Raw genomic sequence first — 20,150 nt, forward strand, 5'->3', positions numbered from 1 at the left:
ATATGGTTATGGGTAACACCTTTAACTAAACAGTGGCAGCCTTCTTTAGGGTGATGCCACACAATGTAGCTGGATTTAGCATGTATTTCCCAAAATGATGATGCTTTCAATTCTCAGCAAGTAAAACATTAATTACTTTCATCTGTATGTCGTAACTGATTGTATGTTACAGGGGTGCACACCTCGCATACATTAGCAAATCAGATGTTGACTCAAGAATATCTGACTGTCTAACCAAATACCTGGACGTGGCAAAAAGAGGAAATGATCACCTGATGCCACCAGATTCCTGAGAAAAACAATTAGGTGACTATAAAGATCTTCAGATATATTTGGTGACAGTAAGCGAGGTTTCAGTTTGCACAGTAGGGTGCATATTAAATACTGAAGGTCTTAATGCCTAAACTCCTAGACATAGACCACTGCTAAACCAAAAGCAAAGCTCCAATAGCCTCAGAGGTATTGAGATTCTGATAAGACAAAGTTGGAGCTTTTCAAGCCTATAGATCAGCAGTATGTCTGGAGGCTGAAGCATAAAACATAATGAGAAATATTCTGGGGCTGCTTTCCTTCTTATGGCACTGTAAATGTGCAACGTGTGGAGAGCAAAATTCAATCAAATATCAGAAAATCTTTAAAAAAAAAAGCATTGTGCCTTCTGGGGTATCAGTGAACCTTCCAACACGGTAATGATCCAAAGTATACCTTAAAATCTACCAAGACTTGGCTTTAGAAGAAGTTCTGGAAGATTCTGGAGTGGCCATTTAATGGTATCCTGAAGAAAGTGAGGTTATTGCCCATAACAATGGGCTAGGGATCCTCAAGAAAAACTGCCAGAAGGTGGTGTCAGGCTATGATTCACACTTGAAGCAGATCATAATGACAAGTGCACGGTCAGCCAACAAATTGCTAGTAAGTTTTGCAAATAAATCTAATTTAGAATAAGGGTATTTTTTATTGCAGCTATTTATTAATATATCATCTGATATTAAACACTGAAATATGTCAATCCATAAGGGAATTTATCAAGTACTCTGACTTTTTCCAGAAGGATTGTATTGAAAAACAATAATAATGTTTCAAAAAGATGGACTTTGTTTGGATACAAGTGACCATGTCATTTTCATTGTTCATATCTTCTTAAAAGTACAGTGTCCTGTTGGAGGTAGTATGGGTTGCAGAGGCCATTCACATCCCATTTTTACGATCTGTATAGCACTTCTGTTATATGGAAGATAAAATGGATAAAAACAGATGCAAGCAGTTGGCCATACTTTTGCAAAGAGTGTTAAAAAATAAAAATATATATAAAACCATAAACACAGTTAGCTAGGTCAAGCTCAGCTGCATGCAAGGTCCCTGTCGTCGTCGTCCCCACATTAAAACCCCACATTAAAATCAATGCCTCCTCCCCTTCTTTGAGTGACAGGGTCAGGGAGTAATGCTGAACTCTTGCCTGGCCTCGTGTTTTCACACTTGCGCCATCATATTACAGCAGTGTCGGGCATAGCCGTCTGGAGCAAAGTAGCTGCCCCAGCTTGCTCATTTCCATATTGTGAAATAAATGAATATCTCGGCAATGGAAGCACAAATTTTTACAGGGAACAAGAAGTTAGATTCAGGTGAGCCTGATATATCTAAGGGTTGGTTCACACTAGCATATGTATTCTGTCCTGGGAAAGTCCGCATGGAGACCCCCGGACGGAATACAATCGCAATTGCAAGAGCTGTGCTGTCAAAGTGCACGGACCCCATAGACTATAATATAATGATTCATGCAGGAAGTGCGCAGCAAGCACACGGACCCCATTATAGTCTATGGAGTCCACTTGCAATTGCAATTGTATTCCGTCCGGGGGGTCTCCATGCGGACTTTCCCCGGACAGAATACATATGCTAGTATGACCAGGGGTAAGGGTCAATGCATACAGAAGTTTTTGGCGAGGGTTTTGATGCTGAATCCGCCTGAAAAATCAGCCTCCAAAAAAGCCTCCCAATAGAGTTCTATTTGAGGCTTTTTTTGGAGGCTGATTTTGAGGAGGATTCAGCCTCAAAATTCTTGTCAAAAAACTCAGTGTGCATTGACCCTAACTGTGTAGCTAGTTTAGTATTCTTCATCCTGGTGACAGACTCCCTTTTATATTGGCTCTGTACAGTACAAATGAATGATCATTTGTTTGCATCCATTTTCACGCAGTTTTAGCATCCATTTAATGGATGCCATAGTCAAAAGCTAAAAATGTGATGTGAATGGCACGTACATACAGTATAGTCAAGCAAGTAGCTTGCTGCAGGAACCTATGTCCACAGCAGTTGGGTTATGGCTTGTGCTGTATGATGAAACAGGTAGCCTTTTCTCAGTGTTTGCATTTCAAGCTTCTTCAAGAAGGTTACAAAGAGGTGACTTTGCATCCACCCTATCAGAAGAGAAAATGAACATAAACCTATAAGATACTATACAGAGATTACTTTAAATCAACAAAATACATAAACCACTTTTGATACAATTTGTTGAAGTATCTTAAAGCTTGCCTAAATTGAACCAAGTTAGAGCAGTGTGCAGGAATACCAATAATCACATATCAGCAGACTACCAGTGTAGGAGCAGTGCTATATGCAGAATTTGTACTGTATAATGTTGCATTTATGACTATGAAATCTGAATATTTGATATTATGGGCGATTTATGAGTACAACTACCACCATTGTCAACAATTACAGTAAGACATCAACATTAACCCACTGATTCACTGGCTCTATCCTTCTTTTACTCCTTCCCACCACCGCCATTTTTTATTTTTTTTGCTCCCCACGTTTCAGAGTACTGTGGGAAGAACCACGATGCGTTGCCACCACGGTTTTTGCCGCAGCACTTTTTTTTTGCTGTGGGTTGCCCTGCAGGGCCTTAGCCTTATTCGGCTATTTGTGTGCTTGTTGTTTTTTTTTTGCCACATTATAAATTAAAGATAACAGTACATTTATTCATTGAGTATTACTGGCCCGTAATTTTTGTAGTTTGTTTTTAATAGTATATTTGTATATAATATTGACAGACTTCTCAATGCAGCTGTGGCTGTGGTATGTGAGTTCAAATAAATTTTAAAGTAAGAGGTCCTGTAGAGTAGTAAGAGCTATCAATGAGTGCTCAAAATATGTGCCCCAAGGTGAACTAAAGATCTTAAATTCAGCCACATCAATGAAAAAGTACATATAAAAAAAGAATGTATGAGGGGTTGAACCCCTTCCCAACAATCACCGCAACAGTAGATTTCCGAATTTTACACATGGTGCCCACTTAAGAGTTGAGCTACTGCCAAATTTTGGCATATGGTCCAGAATTTTGGTTCTTTGTTTGGTGCATAATTTTGCATATCAAATTCAGCCCCCATCTCAACTAGCCCTGCCCACCTGTTTTACGAGGTGTAGAAACTGTTAGAAAATGTCTAAGGCTCCGTTCCCACGGAGTAACATGCAGCTCATTCTGACACGTAAACAGTATACGTGTCAGAGTGAAGCGCTTCAAAACAGATCCCATTGACTTTAATGGGTGCCGGCTTACGTGCGCTACACAATGAAATCAATGGGAGGCTTTAGCATAACTCCAGAAAATGCTGCCTAAGCAGTAGAACTGGGAGGCGTTGGAGGACACCAGAGTATCGGGAACAGGTGAGTACGTATGTTTTTTAATTTTTTCACTGCCCCCAGCAGATTTAAACTTTAAAGCGGTTGTCCATTTTTGCCTCGACAACCCCTTTAAAGCGATTCTACCACTAAAACACATTTTTCTCTAGTTAACACGTCAGAATAGCCTTTAGAAAGGCTATTCGTCTCCTACCTTTGGAAGTGCTCTCCTCTGCGCCGTTCGTTCAAAATACTGGTTTGTACTGGTATGCTAATTAGTTATCTCGCAGCAATGGGGGCGTCCCCCATCGCAGGAGCAGCGATGGGGGCGTCCCCATTGCAGCTCGAAAACCGACCGCAGCACCGCCTCTATGGTCTTGGGTATCCTCCCCTTGCTTCTTCAGCGTCCTGTCGGACGCCTGCGCAGTACGCTCTGTTCAGCGAAGATTGCCGAACGTACTGCACATGCGCGAAATTGCGGTCCCAACCATACTGCGGGCACTGCAATTTCGCGCATGCGCAGTACGTTCGGCAATCTTCGCTGAACAGAGCGTACTGCGCAGGCGTCCGACAGGACGCTGAAGAAGCAAGGGGAGGATACCCAAGACCATAGAGGCGGCGCTGCGGTCGGTTTTCGAGCTGCAATGGGGACGCCCCCATCGCTGCTCCTGCGATGGGGGACACCCCCATCGCTGCGAGCGAACTAATTTGCATACCGGTACAAACCGGTATTTTGAACGAACGGCGCGGCGGAAAGCACTTCCAAAGGTAGGAGACGAATAGCCTTTCTAAAGGCTATTCCGACGTGTTAACTAGAAAAAAATGTGTTTTAGTGGTAGAATCCCTTTAACCCCTTCCTGACATCTACCGTACTAGCACGGCGGATGCCAGGTGTTTAAATATGGCGGCCGCTCGGGAAACAGGCAGCCGCCACAGAATAATTAATGGTAGCATCTTGAAGAACAATTTGTCCCACAAACATTATGACCTCATATGGCTCTGGGAGCAAAAAAATAAAAAGGTTATGGAGATTGGAACGGGGGCAGTCAAAAACAAAAAACCAAAACCGAAAAATGCCCGTGGTGGGAAGGTGTTATGAAACCTAACAGCATAACCAGCATGATCTAATGTAGTTATGAGACAATGAATGTCAGGATAACCAGGGTACCGTAGCAGTAGGTGGGGGAAATGGAAAATAAGGGAGGGAAAGGAGAATGAAAAATTGAAAGGGGGAGAGGGGCTACACATTTTTTAGAAAAGTGACATGAATACTGGAAATATAATTTAAAAAGCACAACTTCTGCCATAGAACTAGCATGCAACATAAATTGTACATTTTCTTGTGTAATTTTTGTTACATCAATGCACCCATTATGTATCTCATGTTTATGTATGGTTGCAAGTTTATTAGTAGGTTAACCCTTTCATGTTATACAGGAAATTTAAGTATTAAAATCACTTACATCACGTATTGGTTTTGAGTCTTCTTTCTCTTCTTTCTCTTCTTTCTCTTTTTTGTTATCTGTAAAAGTAAAGGAAAACAGATGTATTACTTTGAATGAGTCCAAGCGACCACTAGTCTCATTCATACATGCATTAAGAGAGATTTACTAATTAGGCTCAGGCAAATTTAGGGAGGAATTTATAATGGAGGTAATATTCTATGTCACATTTTGTTGTGTTTTTTGTTTTTTTCTGATTCAAATTTCCGACAGTGTTGCAAGTGGTTTGGGTAGACTTTTGTTTTTCGAATTCAAACAAATCTTGTCTTTCTCCACTGTCTGAAAATTTGAAAGCTGTGTCATAAGGAGACCCATAAAGGTGGAGTAGACCCTGCTGGGTATGTAGTCAGGCGGAGAGGTAATATACAGCTGAATAACTGTAAGTAAATTAAAGTATCCTGCTGCAGACTAGATTGACAGAAAGAGGATATAAACTAGATTCCAGATTACACTGCGCCATTCCCATTCACCATCCCCAAGATAGCAGTAATTTAGTTACATTAAAGGGAGCCTACTACCTCTCCGAAACATATTCAATTGTCACCACCAGTTTACAAGGCACATTATAGTGATAAACAACATAATGTATGTAGTAATGTATGTCACAGGGGGATTAAAACTTGGATTCCCTATTCATGCAGCTTCATGGCCATGCACAACTGCTGTCCCCATCGCCTATTTAGACTTTCAGAGGACCTTTCACCACTTTTGGGCACATGCAGTGTTATATACTGCCAGAAAGCCGACAGTGCGCTGAGTTCAGCGCACTGTCGGCTTTCCCGATCTGTGCCCGGTGTAAAGAGCTTACGGTCCCGGTACCGTAGTGCTCTATGGTCAGAAGGGCGTTTCTGACCATTAGCCAGGAACGTCCTTCTGCCTCGCGGCGCCAATCGCACTGTGCTGTGGAGCAGGGAGGAACTCCCCCCTCCCGCTCCTGATAATCCTCGTCTATGGACGAGTGCTGTGAGCAGAGGGAGGGGGCGTTCCTCCCCGCTCCACAACACAGCGCGATTGGCGCCGCGAGGCAGAAGGACGTCTCTGGCTAATGGTCAGAAACGCCCTTCTGACCATAGAGCACTACGGTACCGGCACCGTAAGCTCTTTACACCGGGCACAGATCGGGAAAGCCGACAGTGCGCTGAACTCAGCGCACTGTCGGCTTTCTGGCAGTATATAACACTGCATGTGCCCAAAAGTGGTGAAAGGTCCTCTTTAACATATGTGGGAGCTGTTGCAGGACTTCAAGTTCATTTCATCCCTATATGGATTTTCATGGACAATATACATTCTCTCAGTTATGCATTTTATCAGAATGTAACTAATCTTAAAGGGACTCTATTACAAGAAATTGTCATATCAATTCAACCCCACAGATGCATAGATTAGAGTCACCTAACTCAAACAATTGACACCTCTTTTGTCGAGATATCACTTTTTTTGACAATATGCAAATGAACTCTTTGGAGCAATGTGGGAGTAGGCATTGTTCCAAAGAGCTTATTTGCATATTAACAAAATGTCGATCTCTTGACAATTTGGGCACTGACTCATAATGGGAAAAGCATTGTTTGATTCAGGTGACCCTAACCTATCTAACTGCAGGGCTGTGTTGATATGCTGCATTCTGGTGACAGACTCCCAAAGAATCAATACTAAAATGTACAAGTATAAAACAACATTGCTAATACTTTGAGTAAATTTTACCTTTTTTGGCCAACAGAACCCAGTAGATTAATCCAAGAATTATAAGCAATACAGCTATCCCAGCACCAACTCCAATAGCTATCAACCAGAGTAAAGACCCTCCTATGGATTAAACAGAAGAGGTTTAATTGAAGATTAAAACTCTCAGATAAAGTTTCACCAAGAACAACCAGACCCAGAGGTGTAAAGGGGACGGCTGAGACACACCACATCTTTTTAATGAAACATGGAAGTAGCAGCTGATGGGAATCTATATATCTACTTTGCTCTAGTGCTCTGTATTGCTGTCAATCAATGACAGTAATAGGGATCCACTTGTATTTTCCTTTGTCCATATGCAAACCTGTGCCCCATTTCTCTCCACTGCTTAGTGGCTGAGGTATAGGCCATGAGAGAACAGGACTACAGGAAAGAGTCCTCAGTAAAATGTTGCGCATTAGACGTCAAATGACTATACAGCCAATCAGAGGCTGACGTCTAATCAGCTGGCTGGATGCTGCAGCCACCCCTACCTCACAACATGTGTCCTAGGATGAGTACTTGACTGCACAATAGTATATCAGTAGGGTCTGTCACCAAGTACAAGATGCTAAATGCCATACATCATTTACAGCAAAATCAAATCCACCTGTAAGGGAATTGCTAGGACAGCAATTCCCCAGTAACTGTTTAAACCCTGGGACGGGACACAAGAGACAGTGAGCCCTAAGCTGAAGCCCCCAACTTTCCCTACTTATTGCCAGGCCCTATCCTATGTAATAGGCGGCAACCACGAAGACAGTCCCTTCCTGTATAGGTGAGACACAAAACGCAGACAAGACGGACAACAAAGAAGAGAGGTCAGCTAGCCAAGGGTCAGTAACAGTCGAGTGATGCAGTGCCAAAACGGAGTCCAAAGAATAGTCAGTGAGGAAAGCCAAAGGTCAATGATAAGAAAGCAAGCAAAATAGTGACCATACGGAGCGAGTATGCACAAGGCAATAGCAAGCACTGGTATGAATGAGAGCCAAGGTTAAATAGGGAGGAATAACTTGCCCCTGGAGTTGACAGGAAGGCAGCTGTCAATCAGAGGGCAAGGCCAGATTAACTATTAGAGGAGCAGAGACAAACAAGGGCAGAAGGCGGGTGTGGTGCAAATACAATCACAGCACTAGAGCCGTGTTTACACAGTGCAACCAAAAACTTTAAGCCATGAACCAAACTGCACACGTCTCCTGCGCCGCAGCACGTGAGCAGAGGGTGGCGCAAAGAGCCGAACAGGCAAAGATGTTACACCACCATAGCAGAAACCAGATGAATCCCATAATATGGGATCATATCTGTCAAGTTCAAGTGGTGTTAGTTAATGGATTCAGCCCACCTTATGATCTGGTGCCCTTATGATAAGGGGAAAAGGGTGCCCAGTCCAAACTTTGCCATGGGGCCCTTAGGACTCTTGTTATGCCACTGAGTTTCACGCTATCCTCCTATTGTTCCTATTAGTCATGTTCAGAATTACTGTTAACATTATGAAGCTACTTACTTGCCACCACAACAATCTTAACCTGAGAACTTATTGGTGACAGCAATGAACGTCCTTTAATTTCTGCTGTGTATTGGCAGAAGTATTTGATAGCAGCGGTGTAGTTAGATTTCCTCATGTTGATAACTACAGATGCTGTCCTCTGTTTTTTGTACGTGGGTACACTTATTATCTCATCTGTATCATTGAGAAAGTGGAATGTAGTTTTTTCATATTCTTGAGGGGCTGAACAGTACAGTGTTACATTGCCTCCATCCCAGATCTTACCACTAGGAGGATCTACAAAGAACAAAGGTGGGCGTAAAGGATCTGTCAATGAAAAGAAAGACACAAACATCAGGGTAATATAAAAACCATTGTAATCATATAGGACTATATCTAGTGACCCCACATCAAAGGCGTGGTATAGTTCTGAGAGCTGTCAGCATCAGTTATTTTAAGTAATATTTTACTATTGCTTTTCAATGGTAGTGATAACAGAGGGACATTTTCTACATTTAGAGGAGAGTAGGTTTCTAAATCATAAAAGTAGATTATTGTCTGAGATACCTGGTAGATCAATATATTGTACAGGGATTGTTAATACATCTATTTATTCTAATGTGATTTTTCCCACTTTTTCTACTGCCACAATAGCAAGTGCCCGGGAATGGAGCACCTTCATATGCAGTGCCCATATTTTCTTCATTAAATGCTTCTCAGCCCTTCTCCTCTGCTCAGAATGAAGATTATAGCTTTAGGACACTTGAGTTTCCACAAAAAAGAGGGTCTGAGAAGAAATTTACAGCATCCCAGTGGACATTTCTTAAACATTTATTATGCTGTATTAACTGCATTGTATTATGTGCCACATATGCATAGTTTACATACTGTTGTGAAGTAATTTTCCCTAGTGGTTTGGGCTGTTCCACTGGGGTTGGAGAATAACCCCCTGTTTGGAGAGAGCCATTGTGCAGGCCAACCTATAGTCGGTTGGATTGAAACACTTCCAGACTTGAGCAAAGAGTAGGGAAAGAAAGCACTGCCATTTTGGAGAATCCGGTGTTATCCTGAGGCTTAGAGAAACTATCTTGCTTCCCACAGGATAGATAAGGACATCCTGGGAATCGCTAAAGAAGCTTCAACTCAGAGATCAAGTATGGTAGAGGGCTGTCCCTTTTAGGTTTGGAGTGCCAGCTCTTCCTGAGTTAAGGAGGAGTCTAAACAACTGCCAAAACTTACTTCTGCCACATTGAGATTCAGCTCTATAGTATTACCCTCTGTTTCCTGATTTTAGAAACACTCTACAAGTGGCCACCATTATTTTGCCTGGAAATATGACATGATTCAGGAGTGACAGAGCACCATGCACATTAAGGCTGAGGCCCCACATAGCAGAAACACAGATTTTTTGTTGTTGCAGGTTTTGCTGTGTTTTTTTGAGCCAAAGTCAAGAATGGCTACAAAGGAATAGGAAATATTATAGAACGTTCTTACACTTCTACCTTCTACTCAATCCACTCCTGACTGTGGCTCAAAAAACCATAGCCAAATCTGCATCAAAAAAAGCTGCATTTCCTAAACGTCTCAACCTTAAAGGAGGCTATCACTTCCCAAGCTACTTTAAACCACTCCCATAGTGCTGTAGATGCTGCTAACAAAATACAAACCAACCTTTCTTATGTTCAGAGCCCCAGGAGTGTGTAGAAAAAACACTTTTATTTTTTATTGAAATGAGGATCTTGGTGTACTGGGGTAGTTTTCTTCTATTAATGAGTACTGCTACAGTACATCACCACTAAACATCCCTATCCTGCATCCAACAGTGCTCAGTAATAGAAGAGAATTCCCCCTATGTTAAGATCCTCATTTGAATAAAAACAAACATGCTTTTTCTACTTCATTTCCAAAAAGTTAATGTGCAGTGGATAATGGAAACTGAAAGTTAAATTTTTAAAATAAATTTGAACTTTCTCAGTTCCCATTAAGTTATACTCACACACAGAAGCAAACTCCTAAATACTTGGAAAAGTGGATTATCCTAGGTATAACAATGTCATATACTTTATTTGGGTGCACACCAGGGCTCATGTGCTCATCTGCCTTCTGTCACTCTTTCTGTACACCTCACTTCTCATAGTATACTGTATTATACTATGCAAGGACCACTGTGCAGCATATTAAACTATGTGTGGGCCATTATGGAGCATATTATACTGTGTAGGGTGATTGTGGAACATTATACTGTGTGGGAGCCACTATGGAGTATATTATACTGTGCGGGGCTATGGTGAAGCATAATACACCATGTGGAGTCCCTTCATTATTTCCATCACATCCCATCTGTTTTATAACAGACATGTAATCACATAGCACAGTCACTATAAGACAGATGTGTGCAATGTAAATAGTGAAGGGGTGAAGGTGCTCGCAAAAGCTCCATGTTCTTTTCAAAAAGTTGATCAACAGGGGCCCTGGATGTTAGAACCCTTACTGATGTCTTAGACTTAGGACCCCTCAGATCAGATGTTTACCAGAACATGGAGCTCCCAATATTGTTTCCATGCTGGGCGCTGCACTGCTCACTCAATATATTCTTGATAACTGCAGTTGTGGGTACTATAGTTGTATGGGCCATTTTAACAATTCCAGGAGCCATGCTACTTGCTTGCCATACATATTGTAGAGGTGAGTTTAGGTAATGGCATGTGACACATCGTATAGCAGGTGAGCAGAATGACATTATTACCTGTAGCCATGCTGTGTCAATACAGCTGATCTGCAGGGGTCCTGACAGTGGTCCCCTAAACAAATTCCATCGGTGGGCTCTAGACATCCCAGTTTGACTCTGCCTTACACTTTACTTATACAGGTATACTTGAAATTGAACTACGGTTAACAACGCTTACAACATGCAGTATAGCATCTCACCTATTACATAAATCTCTTGTGTAAGACTCTGAGTAGATGGGATCTCTCTATTACTCTTTGGGCTCCAGTACATACAAGTATACTCTGCCTGATCACTTTTCGTGATGTTTTTCAATGTGTAAATTCCTTTGCTTGATAGTGGCTGTTGCAAAACTTCTTCCTCTTTGTAGAAGCGATAAAGGGTAACATGTACTGGTGAAGGAGCTTCACATTCCATGGTCAAATTTTCTCCATTTATAAATGTTGTATAAGATGGCAGGAACTTCAACAAAGGGGAGCTAGATAAAGCTGGAAAATGATTTCATACATAGTTCAATAATAAACCAAACAATATTTTCAAACAATACATTTTAACTAGAGATGAGCGAACACTGTTCGATCGAATATCAGCCCGTTCGAGGTCTTCGATTTCCAATAGAATACCACGAGGCAAACACACTAAAAATTCGTATCCCCTCCCACCTTCTCTGGCGCTTTCTTTGCTCCAATAACTGCGCAGGGGAGGTGGGACAGGAACTACGACAACTGAGGCATCGAAAAAAATCGGAAAAAGTAATTGGCTGGCTAAATCAGGTGACCTCCAATTTATACGAATGGTGGATTTATCATTCGGTTAATTTGAGACTGTGAACTAGACAGGGATAGATGTACAGGCAGGGTTAGCTAGGGATTACCTTTATTTAGGTGGGAATGTTACTCACCCAGCTCTTTGGGGCTCTATCTGGTAGGGATCCCTGTCAGATTGCAATATGCACGAGCTGACTTTTTCCCATAGGAATGCACTGACCAGCGTTGATTGGCCAAATGCCATACAGAGTACAGCATTCGGCCAATCAACGCTGGTTCTGCCGGAGGCTCGTCTGTGAGGAGGCGGAGTCTAAGATTGAACCAGAATGGAGACTGCTGTGGATCTTAGATCTTAGACTCCACCTCCTCCGGCAGAACCAGCGTTTATTGGCCGAATGCTGTACTCTGTATGGCATTCGGTCAATCAACACTGGTCAATGCATTCCTATACCAAGATGTAGCAGTGCTGGCCATGCGCCAGCACTACACCGGAGATGTAGCCAAGCTGAGCGCACGGCCAGCACTGCTACACCGGAGATGAAGCAGAGCTGGCTGTGCGCTCAGCTCAGCTATTCTGGAGATGCAACCGAGCTGAGCGCACGGCCAGCACTGCTACACCGGAGAACTGCTGCTACACCGGAGAACCGCTGAACCCCACTGCACACTCAGCTCTGCTGCATCAGAGATGCGCTGAACCCTGCTGCACACTCAATTCTGCTGCAGTAGAGATGTAGCGCACCTCTGATGCAGCAGAGCTGAGTGTGCAGCAGGGTTCAGCAGTTCTCTGATGTAGCAGTGGTTCTCCGGTGTAGCAGTGCTGGCTGTGTGCTCAGCTCAGCTGCATCTCTCTGATGCAGCAGAGCTGAGTGTGCAGCAGGGTTCAGCGGTTCTCCGGTGTAGCAGCGGTTCTCCGGTGTAGCAGTGCTGGCCGCATATCTGATGCAGCAGAGCTGAGTGTGCAGCAGGGTTCAGCGGTTCTCCGGTGTAGCAGCGGTTCTCCGGTGTAGCAGTGCTAGCCGTGTGCTCATCTCGGCTGCATCTCTGGAGTAGCCATGCTGAGCGCACGCCCAGCTCTACTTCATCTCCGGTGTAGCAGTACTGGCTATGTGCTCAGCTCGGCTGCATCTCCGGTGTAGTGCTGGCGCACGGCATAGGAATGCATCGACCAGCGTTGATTGGCTGAATGCCATACAGAGTACAGCATTCGGCCAATCAACGCTGGTTCTGCCGGAGGAGGCAGAGTCTAAGATCGGTCCACAGCAGTCTCCATTCTGGTCCGATGATAGACTCACACGCGAGCCTCCGGCAAAACCAGTGTTGATTGGCCGAATACTGTACTCTGTATGGCATTCGGCCAATCAACGCTGGTCAATGCATTCCTATGGGAAAAAGTCAGCTCGCGCATATCGCAAGCTGACAGGGATCCCGATGTAATGCAGTGACTTGGGCATGTTAGATGCCCCCAGGCATGCTTCCCCTGCTGTTCCAGTTGCATTCCAGGGTGTTGGCATCATTTCCTGGGGTGTCATAGTGGACTTGGTGACTCTCCTGAGTCGAAGAGTGGGATCCCCTGAAACAAGCATTTTTTCCCCATAGACTATAATGGGGTTTGATATTCGTTTGAATAGTCAAATATTGAGGGGCTATTCGAAAGAATATCGAATATTTTACTGTTCGCTCATCTCTAATTTTAACCTTTTTTACTCTCACAGTAACAGCTTTTGTTTCCCATGGGTGGCAAGAAATATATCTCTGTAACAGTTTTTTTTAAATGACACCATATTGACCTTTTTAGGTTTTATGTCTGAGGCCCCCTGTAGCTTTTCATGCATTTTTTTGATGTCCTCCTTTACACACTGATACAAACAGAGAAACATAGATATATTGCAGCTCATAAAACACCATTCCACATCCGCATTTTTTTTCAAAATGACAATGTATAAGAGGAACAAAACATAATCTAGCAGAAAGATAAAAGTAGTAAAAAAAAAAACAGTCCAAAAATAATAAGACTACATGCACTTGACCATTCTAAAAAAAAAAAAAAAAAAAAAAAAAGCTGTTCAAAATAAATATTTTATATCTGTGCTCCAGCCATTTTTACAAATCCATCATCCCACTTTATTTATTCAGAGTTCCTTGGCAACAGCCAAAAATAGGATATTTACAGTCAAAGTAAAAAAAAAAAAAAAAAAAAAAAAAAAAAGGTTATTGGATCCATCCATAGTCTTCCATTGTTTGTAAAGGGTGTCTACTTGCAAGAAAATCATAAGTAATCCCAGTACCTTGTAGTACTCCTTACATGCTTTCTAAATATTCCTTAGTTATTCAGCACTTTAGCTTCATTACTGTGAAAATCATTGTTTTATTCCCATACAAATTAGGTGAAAGAGGCTTTTGGGGCAGTTCTGATCTTCCCCAGGCTTTGCTCTGATGAGGGAATTATCCCCCCAACTAGTAGCCCAGACACACAGCCGCAAAAACCTCCAAATAGAAAAATCCCAAAAAAATCTTCAATAGAAATTAATGTGACCATACTTTGTGACTCAAAAATATATAAGAAGAGGCATGTAGATTTATGAAATCCTTTCTATGGCTACACACAAAAAGCAGCCGTAATAATGCCATGTGCATAAGACCTAAATGTGTCTAAAAACACCATTTTGCAAACTAAGGTTGGGTTGGGCACCACTGTAGTTGGAATCCAACCACTGAGACAAATTGATATAATTTCATATTTTATTAACATGCTCTATGACTTTTATTTTACTAGTTACCTAATAGAATGGTATTTCCTTCACTTCTGATCCCAGTGTCATACCTGTAACAGTAATAGTTTGCTGCATGCTTTTTCCAGATGGGATTGTCCTCTGGTGTCCTAAAACCAAGTATTCACAATCATAGGTCCCAGAATCCTTGGCACTCAAGCTGGAAATATGGAGCTCAGACTTTGATGTGTCTTGATAAGTGTGTAGTCTGCTTGTATCTTTATAAAAATGGTAGGTAATCTGGGAATTTATGGCTGGATGTTGGCATTTCAAAGTCACTGTTTCTCCTTCAAAGTATAGAGATTGTTGTGGCATGACTAACAGAGACGGTGTAGATGGCTGATCTAATAAAGGAAAAAAACATGTCAAGCAAATTGTTTATATGAAAAAGTACTGTACATTGACGGTATCGGGCTGGACAGCTGAATCTCATTCAGTGAATAATATATACATTTCCCTGCTTTGTTGTGATGAACGTTTTTTATAAAAATAACAGCAAGAAGTATAACGATATAGGATGTGGATTTCTAATAAGATTCTTGTCATCCAGTGGTTAATCTGTGAATTTGATACTGATAGATCATACTGTCTAAATAAAGGTTGATAAGAAGATAATACACTTCCTGAACAGAACAGTAGTGATAACTTGTCGATTGTAGCTATCGCTCTAATCTGCAGCCAAGTGTATGTTTTAGCAGAAGATTCTCTACGATGAGAACCTGTCACGGCTTTGTGTGTTTAAACAATTGCACCATTTTTTACTATCTAAACTAGTCAAACTAAGGGAGCCTTCACACGGAATAACACTCGCGCATTTTGCTCCAAATTACACATGTAAAATGTAGTAAGCCATTAAGTTCAATGGCTTTTTTTTTTTCGTATTACGCACGTTATACGAAAAAAAAAAAAAAACACTGAACTCAATGGCTTACTACATTTTACACGTGTAGTTTTACACGTGTAATTTGGAGCACAATGCGCGGAGCGTTACTCCGTGTGAAGGCGCCCTAAGGGCCCCTTCACACAGCGAAAGCACGATGCTCATTTAGACACGTATACACGTGTCTGAGCACGGCGCTTCAAAACAGAGCCCATTGATTTCAATGGGAAGCGCGCATATATCGGCATATACGTGCGCTTCCCATTGAAATCAATGGGATAAGTTTTGAAGCGCAGCACTCGGACACGTGTATACGTGTCTATATGAGCGGCGCGCTTACGCCGTGTGAAGGGGCCCTAAAAGTATATTCTCATCTCAGCCATGAAAGGATACCTATGTCTGTGGCTGCCTGAAGTGGTTCACTTTGCTGTTTCCTTAACTCTTGTTTACTTCTAAGAGATTTACGGAAATAGCATTGTTTGGTTGCTTCCTTATTCCCAATCATCTCAAATGACCAAAGAAGCAGATATCTTTATCTCAGCCATGAAACACTGAAATGGCAATACCCCTGTAATGTTGTCTATTATATTTATATATGAACCATTATTATATTTATAGTATAATGTCGATCCATATTGTAATTTACACAGTTTAATTGTTAGTCTTTAAGGTATTGCCTGTATATCTGAGTTAAGTTTGTAAATGGTAACTTGCAAAGTAAGAGGTATCTTGATGCTTCCCCTAAACTGTTCATTGGGAGAAATGGTAGCTATAAATTCAGATTGAGCATTTGTTTACATGGGTAGCTTCCTGTTCTGCTTTCCTACAACTACCATGATGCATTGCGCTTCATTCAGAGCTGACTTCCTCTCTCCCTCCCTGTTTAGCTAGCTAGCCCGCCAACTACTAGCCCTTCTTAACTAACTCAATCCCCCTTCCACCCCATTATACTTACCCATCTTCCAAGCTGCATCTTCTGAGCCAGGTACTTTACTTTTTCTGAGCCTCCTCTTCTTGACATCTGCTGGCCACCCATGCCTGCGCAATAGTGCTGGAGTGTCAACTACTGCACATGTCCATAACAATTAAAGTATCATGCCCAGAAGATCCGGACAGGAAGACAGGTATGATAGGGTGGGGGTTGTTATTATTGGTGACGTTCCATTTCAAGAAACAGGAAAACAGAACGTCACTGGAAAATCGGAAAATTACCTGCGGTCACATAACTGCCCTGGTGATCTAAATAAATATAGATTTCTGGTAATATAAGTAATTTAGAAGGTAGGTGGGGGGTTAGCTTATATTAGAAATATCATTTTATCCCGGACACCCCCTTTAACAAATACAACACTTCTGTATTCTTGATATAATATACCTCATTCTTACCTATTATAGAGAGAGACACAGGAAAGCTGACTTCTGATTCTTGCCTTCCTCTGGTATCTGATATCCAATAGAGGCAAGTGTAAGATCCAGCATCATTTCTTTTCGCTGTTCTTATCTTATACTTGTTCGTTGAATGTGTCTGCATTGCAACTTCTTGATTATTTTTGAAGAATTTGTATCCATGTATTGTGAAGTCACTTGTGATTTGACACTCTAGAGACACAGCTTCTCCAGTTAGGTATGTGGCATAACTGGCTGAGAAGAAAATATTTGGCCTTTGAAGAACAGCTGAAACCAAATATAAAAACAAATTGAAAATCTGTTGCAGGAAAAGCTTGGTATTTTGCATTGTGGTTATAGCTGAAACCAAGGAAGCTACAATCTAATCTATTGAGTATGAGCAGATACACTTGTTACTCTAATATTTCTAATACTTCAGGGTTCAAAAGGCTTTTAGGCCCAAAAATGTACTGCAACGTCTTTGTTACTTGTTTTAAACAGTTCCAAAGACATTGGCACAAGAGTCAAAGAGCAGTAATACAAATGGAGTCCAAGTATCTTAGACCTGGAACCCTTTAGATAAGGAGCATTCTAGTTAAAGAATATATCCAGGATCCATAATTTGGATGTAGTGTGGGCCACAATTCTTCATATAATAAAATGGAACTGCTATAGACATTATAAGGGAAAATGAAAGGCATAGTAAATATATTAGTCTACTTACCTTCATATAAACTGAGCTCTACTAGAAAGTAAAACCATAAATGGAAGCATCCTGGGAGCAGGTTATACATCTCGTAGGGACAAGGCAGTTGCTAGACTAGTCAAAACATCCTTGGGGCTATGTAAAAAAACTTTCAGTCCTCTATTGCAGTCCTACAGGTAGAGAAAAGACAAGTCAGCAGACAAATAAACACGTAGTCTATATATTTTAGTAAAACGTATATCACTATACAGTAATTGTAATCCAACCTTCCATCTACTACCTGTATAGAGTGGTCAAAATGACTTTCGCACTAAAACATATTTGATTTATTTGAGAGCTTACCTTTGTGCCTGATAACCCACGAACCGCTATTCTAGGTTGAAGTGATATTTCTTTGGGGTGTTGGTCACAGCCCCTTCCCTGTTTACACATCAGGGAATGCAGCCAGGAACAGGAGAGATTCAGGAGAAGCTGAATTGTTACAAAGGAATCTCCTGCTGGCAGCTTGGGCCGGTGAACCAAAACAGGAAGCGAAGAACTGAAGAGGAAACTTGATAATTAATGCGGAAAGACACACTCGTATGGCTTATGCTTTTTATTTGCGGTATTAATCCCAATATATTTTACATAGAATACACAACACAAAAATACACAACCATATTGTTCATATTATTGGAGATGGTGATCATAATGATGGTTTTTGTCTGTACTAGCCATCCATGCTGAAACATGAAACTGAACAGCCAATAAGGAGTCTTACTGAAGGTCATATTATGCTTGGCAATACCCCCAGCAGACTTGTGGTACGACAGAGAGACCAGCATCTCTGCAACGTAGTGCCAGTCACAATCACTTCAAACAACAATCACCAACAATTCCATATCCTGAACCTGACAAAATTCTGTTTTTGATACTAGATTTGAAATTGCTTTACTGATACATTTCTTCTTTCCTGTAATCCAAGCAGTATCACATAAATAGCATATATCACATATATATCATATATCACATATATATGTATATATATACATGTATCAGTGTGAGGTACAACAGGTGCCATGATTAAAGTAACCGGACCCTATAAAAAGTACCCCATCATTCATCCAATGTACGGTACTTAACACTTTACAGTACTAACACTTTACTAGTTATGCAGCTTTTCTTCTGCATCTCATCTTTTTCCTCAATTACAAGATGTAAAAAGAAATTGGTGACAGCGTGCCTGGCCAGATAGCTGAAAAAGCTAAAATACTATGAAACAAAATAGATTGTATGACCGTGAGAATAACACTTGTGAGGCAGTCCTGCTGCTAATTCATGTATGGCAGCATATGCCATATCAAGATCGTGTTGGTGGAGTGTGGGGTTGAGCCGATCTTGAGATTTCAGGATCATTTTTAAAATCCGATTTTCGATCATTTTCCAGCCGATCTCGATCCCGATCGTGAAATTTGCTCGATTGCCGATCGGGATCCGATCTTTCCCGATCCCGATCGCTCAACCCTAGTGGAGTGTCTATATACAGAATTTCAAGAAAAATTTGGGGCACACTATTAGTACTTGTCTGGCCTGGGATCTGAAAAAACTGGACTATCTTCCGAAACTGTTCATTATGACTTATAGACCAGTTATCCCCTCCATTGTGTCGGTGGTTTGCTACATGTAATAACCATTCACCATATACTGCTGCTCAAACTAATGCCCCAGCATGTGCAACACTGCCCCTGTGTGCTTCACCTGAACTGAGGGAGGGCGTGTAGGTAAAGTCTTGCCCTGTTGAAATTTGGAGTGGGGGACTTGAGAAAGCCAGATCAATATCAGTGTTCCAGCCATTTTAAAAAGTAATAAATAATTGAGTGTAAAAAGTCTCCAAAAAAGACCCCTTTATGGTTGCATGTACAGCATCAAGTTGTGTAGTGAATAACAATCTGCATAAGTTTAAGAAAAAATTGGGGCATACTATCTTGCCCGATGAGAAAGCTGGACTAGCTTCAAAAAACTGATCAAGACATAAGGTAGAAGTTGTTGTTCTTCTTCCTCTCACAGATGTCTAATTCATTGTGCCTGTGGTTTGCTGCATGCAGTAATCATTCATTGTATACTGCTGCTCGATATGACTCTCCAGCATGTGCAACACTGCCACTCAATGTGAGACCCATGTGCACCTTACATCCATGGGAAATGGTTCAATGTGGAGGAACTGGAGGAGTTGGATGGGTCTCATCTAGAGATGAGCGAACACTGTTTGGATCAGCCAATCCGAAAAGCACGCACCCATAGAAATGAATGGAAGCACCTGTGACGCTGACTTTGCCGGCGGCCGGTCGGCGTCACAGGTGTTTCCATTCATTTCTATGGGTGGGTGCTGTTCGGATCGGCTGATCCAAACAGTGTTCGCTCATCTCTAGTCTCGTCTGGTGTGCAAACTGTGCATGCCCTGTACCCATGAGGTGATGTTAGTAGTAGTACAAGAAATCACTAGGCCTTGCTGCCTTTCTAGACTGTGGCCTCTACGCTTAAAATATTAAAAGGGACCCCCACAGCAGACTTGCTTGGGGGGCACATGGCGCCACAGTACCTATAT

General features: G+C 41.7%; 1 protein-coding gene across 2 annotated transcripts; it reads right to left on the reverse strand.

The window, feature by feature from the left end:
* Window positions 1-1,821: 1,821 nt before the first annotated feature.
* Window positions 1,822-17,994, reverse strand: LOC142194172 (Fc receptor-like protein 5). Of its 2 annotated transcripts, XM_075263191.1 has the most exons (9): window positions 17,909-17,994; window positions 17,585-17,736; window positions 16,861-17,148; window positions 14,648-14,938; window positions 11,260-11,547; window positions 8,350-8,658; window positions 6,828-6,929; window positions 5,085-5,143; window positions 1,822-2,417 (listed from the first exon to the last, which is right to left on the reverse strand). In XM_075263191.1, exons 2-9 carry the CDS (start codon window positions 17,652-17,654, stop codon window positions 2,391-2,393), a joined length of 1,434 nt encoding a protein of 477 aa, XP_075119292.1. In that variant the 5' UTR covers window positions 17,655-17,736; window positions 17,909-17,994; the 3' UTR covers window positions 1,822-2,390. The 2 variants fall into 2 exon arrangements, with proteins under 2 accessions (XP_075119292.1, XP_075119299.1); XM_075263198.1 differs by lacking the exon at window positions 6,828-6,929.
* Window positions 17,995-20,150: the final 2,156 nt, after the last annotated feature.

This window comes from Leptodactylus fuscus, chromosome 1, assembly GCF_031893055.1.
Source record: "Leptodactylus fuscus isolate aLepFus1 chromosome 1, aLepFus1.hap2, whole genome shotgun sequence".
NCBI classification, from domain to species: domain Eukaryota; kingdom Metazoa; phylum Chordata; class Amphibia; order Anura; family Leptodactylidae; genus Leptodactylus; species Leptodactylus fuscus.